General features: G+C 42.9%; 1 protein-coding gene across 1 annotated transcript; it reads right to left on the reverse strand.

Annotated features, from left to right (window-relative positions):
• Nucleotides 1-346: 346 nt before the first annotated feature.
• On the reverse strand, nt 347-7,709 carry LOC146059115 (uridylate-specific endoribonuclease D-like). The gene is made up of 7 exons (XM_083171235.1): nt 7,640-7,709; nt 6,612-6,771; nt 5,629-5,831; nt 4,711-4,824; nt 2,548-2,654; nt 544-686; nt 347-458 (listed from the first exon to the last, which is right to left on the reverse strand). The coding sequence occupies exons 1-7, from the start codon at nt 7,707-7,709 to the stop codon at nt 347-349; spliced, it is 909 nt and encodes a 302-aa protein (XP_083027361.1).
• Between the last annotated feature and the right edge of the window lie 330 nt (nt 7,710-8,039).

Genomic DNA, 8,039 nt, shown 5'->3' on the forward strand with positions numbered 1-8,039 from the left:
GTGGAGAACTTTCTTGAATCCTCACCAATTGCCATCCATTGATAAATATAAATGTTACTCTCCTGAAAGTTTTGGGTAGCCCCTGCATTCCTCAGGAGTGGGTACTCCTCCCGTATCCCTAATGATGCAGACATTGGCCCCACCCCTCCAAAGTCCCAGTTTCTCTGTTGTTAGCAGCATCAGTCTGCTGGCAAGTGTGACTAAACATGGTGAATATGGTGTTATTTTAAAAGGGACTGCATTTCCTCTGGTGACAAGTCAAAGTGCAATTTAAAAAATAAAGCAGACTAGCAGATAGAAGAAAGCACTTTATTTCATTGAAGTAAGTAAGTAACATATTCTCCTTCTAAACAGTGGGGTAAGCAGATGCCACGTATCTCTTGCCAGCTCCATAGGTTGAGTTGGCCCAAGTGTAGGTTTGGATTCTGAGGGTTTGACCACCAATTTTGACAGAGCACCTTAAATACAATATGAGACATCTTAGAAGATGCAGTGATGCAACAGATTAAATAATAAATATATTAATGAGCTAGAAATACTCACAGTTTATCAGGGGTGGTTATATAACACAGACTTAATATGGCAATCTCAAACTCAGGACTGGATCCTATAAACATTGAGCCCAGGGTTTTCAGATAGGTGCCCCACTTGAACTGAAATCCATATACATCAGGATATCCTGACCACTATAAAAAATAAAACCATTAGTTTGAGCTGATTCAGTGTAATGAACTGTTTATTGCACAGGTTCTCAAACTCAGTTCTCAAGACCCCACACGTTGCATGTTTTGCAGGTCTCCTGACAGAATCACAAGTGAAATAATTAACTCCACCTGTGTATCTTTTAAAATGTGTCAGTGAGTAATGAGTGCACCTGCCGGGTGACCTGCAAAACGGGAACTGTGTGGGGTCCTGTGGACTGTGTTTGAGAACCCCTGGTATAGCATGTTTTCAGAAAATCACACATCTAGTAAAATTTGACCTGTCGAAAAAGTTGCACATTCAAAATCACATCCTGATGTTTTTTCATAGAGAAAAGCAAAATAAAAAATTTAATTAATTTTTCAAATCGCACCTTAAACGTGACCAAAAATCGCAAAATAAATAGACCAGGTCCAGCCCAGCAAGTTTGACAGAACCATGCACAGAACAGTCAGATCTGTGCATGGTTCTGCAAAAAAAATGTGTTAAATTTACTATTAAAAAATATGGCGTGGTTGAGCGGGACCTGGTTCCCCAAATACAGGGGGGGGGGGGAATAGTGGGCATCCCCCATATTTAAGAAACCAGGACCGGCCAATTGGACCAATCTTGCTTCAAAAAATATAGGGGACAAAATACTGGGCTCCAACAGCCAGCAGTGTCATGCCACAGCCCCGCCATCTTACATCTGTCATACTGTCCTAACATCAGAAGGTAACATAGCGGGGCTTGCAGAAACATGGTCAAACATTGAGTTGCGTAGTGTGATCAGATTTCTGCATCTAAGCTGGTCTTCAGCCTCCCTGAACCCACTGCAGCCCAGCACAAAGCAGCGTTTGCTAGGATGGAGAGTCACTGACAGGTGGGGCAGGATAGGGGGTAAATGGAGGACCTGGGCTCCTCTATCAGGCCCATGTAATTAGGGGGTCTATCAGGTTCTCTTTATAGGGGTCAAGGAGAAGTGGAGTGATCACACTGACTGTGCATTCTCGGTACTCCCTTCTGCCTCTATCTGTACCCACCTACTGCCTCTTGTCTGTACCCACTGCTTATTCTCTGAATGTCTCTGTGCCTCCTTCAGGTGTTCAGGAACCTCTCTGTACCCCCAGCTGTTTATCTCTTCCCCTTTCTTCCTCTCTGTGTCCCATTGCGCCTCATACTGTACCCCCCTACTGCCTCTATGTGCCACCTTCTGGTTCTTTGTGTTTCTATCTGTATCCCCTTTCTGCCACTATTCCTTTTCAAAACTATATATTGTTTATTTCACCGCCTCTGTGTTCTCTCCCAGCGACTGTATCACCCCCACTGTATCGCCCACCATTAGCCATTTATTCCTGTGGCCGGCAAAGAACTTCCATCCCATTCCTAACCCCCATGGCGCTATTGCTGCCTAAACCTCCTATTCTGCCCACACACTCGTACTACCCCTCCTCCTAGAGAAGAGCTCACTGTTGGCCACCAGAGCCGCACCCCCTCTGTCAGCTCTTTGGCTACATAAAAGTAAAAACATTCTTTGACATATTACAGATGTAAAAAGAGCCAGGGCCCTAGGCTTCTGACTGGTCCGCATTGCAGAAAGTTCGGGAGAGCCATACTGTATGTTCCCTCTCACTCAACTCTTCTCATTTTATTCTATCCTTTGCTACACTTTTTTTCTGCACTATTAGCCTGATATTTGTATGTTAAAATAAAAAGCAAAAAAAGTCCACCGCTCAGAGGAACGTACAGTACGTCTCTCACCCAAGTTTGTTTTCCACAGACTGGTGCGGTACATGAAAAGTCTCTCATGTAGGTGATACTGAAATACATTGATAACTTTTGCACAGCCCAGTGCATTATACTTACTGGTCCTTTTGCGCTGTAGCTCAGGTAGTTAATCTGTCCAGCCTTTTCCTGCAAGTAAAACTGCACCCAGCTATGGAATCCAGATATCTGATTATTATGGATTTCACCTGTTTTCAGTGAAGAAAAATTACTTATAATAACCTTATATGGATATAGAAAGTTCGCATATAAAGTACAGTACACTTTCCCTGACCATAAAACACTAGAGTTTCTGGTAATCAATTCTTATTATATTCTCTATTAGGACATACAATGCAACTCCCCTATGCACGTCTTCTGGAAAACGCAGTCCTAAGTGCACTACAACTAGTATAATACAACTACATATCACTCATGTAATAAATACAGTCAGGGGTGGATCGGGAACTAAAAGTGGCCCTGGAAAATGTTGTAGTAGCGGCCCAACATGCCAAGGAGCACCACAGGTATAACATGCCAAGGAGCACCACAGGTATAACATGCCAGGTGGCCATGGCAGCATCACTGGATGACAGGATGATGTGGAGATGAAGTAACAGAATAAATGGGAACAATGCAGTGTAATGACAATGGTGGGCAGGCTGTCATGTCAGCAAACAAAACAGGCTTCAGGAGTTTGTCAGTCCACTGGGGATCTTCCCAGAGAACCCTATAGACCAGGCCTGGCCAACCTGTGGCTCTCCAGATGTTTTCAAACTACAAATCCCCTCATGACTTACATCTGGTTAAACATAGATATTCTTGAGACCTGGACTGTAAGGGGGCTTTAAGGTGTAAGTTTGGTAAACATAATGAAGCTAAACTGAGCAGTATTCCGACAGTCATTTCTCCGACGTCGGAATCCCGACTGCACAGCAGGGGGAGCGTAATGAAGCCCCTTGCGGGCCCCCTGCGCTCACCACGCTGCACTCGCCACCTATTTTATTCTCCCTCTATGGGGGCCGTGGACCCCCACGAGGGAGGAGTCGGGATTCCGACGTCGGAGTAATGACTGTCGGAATCCCGATTATCGGGGAGCTGTCCGGGACCCTGCAGAAACTGTTACTGTCACTGTTCCTGTAGTACTGTATCTCCTTTGTCAAGAAAGACGCAATCAAAATGTAAATTTCTAACTAAAGCTAAAGCTGTTTCTACCACAAATCCATGCCCACCACCACCAGTCTCTTACTATGCACAAAAGCAGAGATTATTGTACTGTATTTACAAAGACCTTTACTAGCAGATTTGATTAGACAAGAGATCCTCGAAATGTGTGACTGGGCACAGTCTCGGTGTTATGGTAGATAAGACATGGCTTTTTTTTTTTGCTTGCATCTCTATCAGATTCGAGCAAAATAAGTGATGTTTTACTACAGTAATATCTCAGGATCATAAGTCTCATTGTCATCGTGGAACCTCGGGAAAATTGAAACAGAGGGAGAAAGCACACAGAGACCCATTTCAACAGTGGCGCAGATATGGGATCCCTCACATTGCACTCCCATTGGTTGGAGATAGAGGATAATGACTTTAGCTTGACATTTTCTGGACTTAACCCTTTGAGCGCCGACATCTCTGTGAGATATGTTCAAAATATCCACTAAAAATGCCGGCGTTGCTCACATTTGTTATATAAATTAAAATAAAAATGTGTACAAAGAGATTATATAAGGTATATAAGGTAAACATTACAGGTCATTATGATGAATAAAGTTTGCTTGCCAATTTACACACCTATTTTGACAAATTCACTTGCCACTCAAAGGGTTAATGTTTGACCCGTTAAAAGGCAACCATTCTTAAGACATCTGTTAATGGTTTAAAATGCAATACCAAGAAAGGACCAAATCTATTAATATGAGATTTTTGGGTTTTATAGAATGCTCACATATGAGAGTATACACTAGGGGCAAATACTTCTATATGAAATAAAAAAGTGGGAAACATGTTCTAAGAAACAAAATCCTGCAAGATGTATTTCCTGTAAGGGACATTTATTCATTGCTGTGACTGTGATAGTGGGTACATTGCTTCTACAATATCATATTTGTTTCGCTTGTAGTGAAAAAAAAAGATTGACTAGTAATAAGAAATATGTAAGAAGAGTATAAAAAATTAGTGGTGTGAAAAACATTGCTGCCAATTGGAACTATTTGGGCAAATGTCTTAGTTTCTTGTTTAGTTTAGTTTCCCGTATATTCTTACCAGGGAAAATGTGCTCAAAGCCTGAAGAATCCAAGGGTCCTTTGGTGCGAGTGTAAAGTCCAAACCACATCTCCTTCAGGTCAGTCTTAAAGCTTGCAGCGCTGGCATAGTAACCTGTACATGGAGACAGTTTGTTAAGTTGACCACATTTTTAGCTGTCAATGTTCTATTGCTATTTCATTTAGTTAACTGATAATAAACAGGCGGATATAATAGCACGTCATGTAAAACCTCCCAGCTGTAACAATTTTTGTGGGACTGTCCCAGTTTTTTTGGTTGGTCCCCTGTCCCTCTCATGGCCGGCAGTGTCCCCCAGTGGGGGTGGGGGGATTGTCTAACTAGCTCTTGTAGTCTCTCAGCAGTGCCTACCCCCCCATCAGGACTGTAACCATGAGCACTGCAGGGCTCTCTCAAAAATTAGTGTCTCACCCAGGACCGGCGCCACCAGTAGGCAGCCTTAGACATTTACCTAGGGCGTCGGCCACTGGAGGGAAGAAGTTGGAGCAGGTGTCCCCCCCCCCCCCCTTGGATGGGATGGAGGTGAGCGGTAACTCTTGCTGCAACCGCCGCATTGCCCATCCCCCCGCCCCCTGTGGAGTGACTCAGCGGTCCATGCCACTTCACTCGCCAGGATGGGGTGACACCCGCACACCACACACTGCGTGCCCGATCTCCCCCTGCAGTGCATGCACACATCCGTGTCCTGCCCTGGCAGCAGACACAACCCCCCCCCCCCCCCCGGAGTGACGTGGCCACATCAACACCACCCCTTCTTTTAATTACACAAAGTTTAAGACCAGATTTTTCTTAATGACCTTGTACCCACTGGTTTGCATGCATTATTAATTTCCTCACTGGGTGGACCTGTAATATACATCTTATGCAGTAATCACATCTCAAAGTCTGTTCCAGATTCACCTTTGGAAACTAAAAAATTTGACAGTAGGTTCAGAACGGAGGTTTTGAAAATTTCATCTATGAAAGCAGTTTGCTCTGCGAGCTCTGCGCTGGTCACTGTCTCCGCTGTTCCTGAGGTCTTGATATAATTGTCAAGTAGAGCAATATAGCGGGAAAATGTTGGGCGAGCAAAGAGTTTGGCTTCGTTCACATAACTGTAAAGCCTGCGAAGGAAATAGAAACTATAATAAAGGCTAAAAACAATGTGGACACATACCTTTTTATTTGATTATTTTAAAATTAGATGGATGGAAAATTTAACTCCTGAAAGATATAATTTTAACAAAATTTGGAAATTAAATAAAAAAAAAAAAGTCGGAAAGTCAGACACAGGGTTAGGCTGTTACTTTAGGCATTAGGTGGATGGTTAGGATTAGAGTTAGGAATTAGCGTTACAACTGAATCCATTGCTGGAAAAATCTATCTGAATGCCACACACATAAGACATTGCCAAAGTCTCTGGACTCACCGAAACAGGTAAGTCCCCCCAGACCAGGAGGATTTTTGTCAACATTCTACTCATGTGAACACTATGACTATGGAAACATTCTTGAGTCATTTAAAAGTACCCTTTATGTGCCATTATTCCCCTCCAATGTATGGAAAATATTAGTCCTTTATTTACAGGTAACAATAGGCCGCTGTAATAAGCAGAGGCCGTTTAGCTGGCTCTCCAATTGGCTAGAGTTCCATAGCACACAGTGTCTATTCATGGGAAAGAGGAACTGGTGGGGTGACCATCAGCCCCCATAGTGCAGAGCATGCTCATACAATGTTTAAAAAAATGGAGACATGGATTGCTTTTTTTTCCAGAATCAAACAATGTTACCTATAACTTGACCTATAACCTTTAACTTGACCTTAACAAATTACAGATATCATTATACCCAACAAATACCAAAGAAAATAATGGGTCTGTGAAAACTGAAAACTAATAATCTTACTTTTGGCTGGCAAAGTCCGTTCCTGAACTGGTCTGAGTACTAGCCGCCTTATACTGCAGGTTCAATGTAATGTCACTGGTGCTAGCTTTGTTTACATCCGCAGCATACAACTGCTCCGCCAGATTTGCAATTTCAGTAGCTGTGGCAGCTCGCGATTGTCCTGTGTTTTCCAGGTTATCAAAAGCAAACAAAAAAACATTTGATTAATGCCACCATAATAACTTATAATGAACAGTTATAGTTAAATTGATGGTAAACATAGTAATACAGTAGGCAGTTCAGTGTTTGTAAGAGTGTCTATGTGTTGAAAGGAGGAGTTTATTTTGGTCCAAGCAGAGGCATAGGGAGAGTGGATCCAGGAGCCAGGGAGGAGACAGAGCGCCCTGGCGGCCCCCTCTCCTCTCTCCTCTGCTGCACCAGAGATCAGGAGGCATAAGGAGCCAGCGCTGCAGAGTCTCTGTGAGCAGCTCCAAAATTGGCCACTGCCTTAAAGGAGACAGACACTAGAATGTCCTGCCAGACCTCTAATGTCTGTCAGACGAACGACACACTTATCCCTAGTAGAAGGGTGATATGATTGTAAGCTTCAAGGGGATAGTCAGTGTGCCTATTACTGTTTGATTGTATAGCTATGCTCTACATGCTGATGTCATATAAATATTAGATGATAGCAATGTAGGGGGTTGGAAACAGAGATTTAGGGGCTTATTCTGGTTGCTTCGCAACCTCCCTGCATTCGCATGGGGACCGATGGCCACACTGTGCGCATGTGCATACGCAGGGTGCGAATCAACCAGAATAAGGCCCTTTATCATTCTCAACCTTATTTTGGTTACTTTGTAAATGGATATAAGATGATTTCGGTCTCATATAAAATGATAACCAGCGCAATAAGATAAAGTTGCATAGTAATTTGTCATACACTATGTAAATGGCTGCTAATTTATTCTAGAATCTAAATATCTGCAGATTTACACTACCAAACATGTGCCGACACTCAACGAAAAGAAGAAGAGAAAGATTCTCACGTGGTTCTGGCAGATGAGCTCCGGAGATCAGACATGGCAGGAGCCATAGAAGGGCAAAGCTGTTCCTCATGATGTAGTGTATTCTGCACGAATCCTGCATACTACACTGGACCTGTGAGTGTTATATAGGCGGCATCTATCAGTGACCTCGGCATGCACACAGGACTAACCTTGTGTGTCTAACAACCTCTCTGAACTTCAGCTGTTGTGTAACTTTGTAGCAGAACTTTAAATGTTTGCACCTGGTTCTCCACTAGATCCAGAGAGACTGTTGAAAGCACACATTCAAGAAAATTATTAAAATTGCAATATAATACACTTGGTACCTGTATAGAAAATACACTCATGGAAGTTATACATCATTTCAGCCATATTTGTTTACACTTTCAATAGTAATAGT

Source organism: Crinia signifera, chromosome 2 (genome assembly GCF_055691185.1).
Source record: "Crinia signifera chromosome 2, ASM5569118v1, whole genome shotgun sequence".
In the NCBI taxonomy this organism is placed as follows: domain Eukaryota; kingdom Metazoa; phylum Chordata; class Amphibia; order Anura; family Myobatrachidae; genus Crinia; species Crinia signifera.

Excerpts from the sequence above, each read along its gene's own strand:
- LOC146059115 (XM_083171235.1), bottom strand. The coding sequence starts at position 7,709 with ATGAGGAACAGCTTTGCCCTTCTATGGCTCCTGCCATGTCTGATCTCC. Across the intron at positions 6,772-7,639 it reads AGCTCATCTGCCAGAACCAC|GACAATCGCGAGCTGCCACA; the intron begins GTGAGAATCTTT and ends TGGAAAACACAG. Across the intron at positions 4,825-5,628 it reads AAATTTTTTAGTTTCCAAAG|GTTACTATGCCAGCGCTGCA; the intron begins GTGAATCTGGAA and ends CTCCATGTACAG.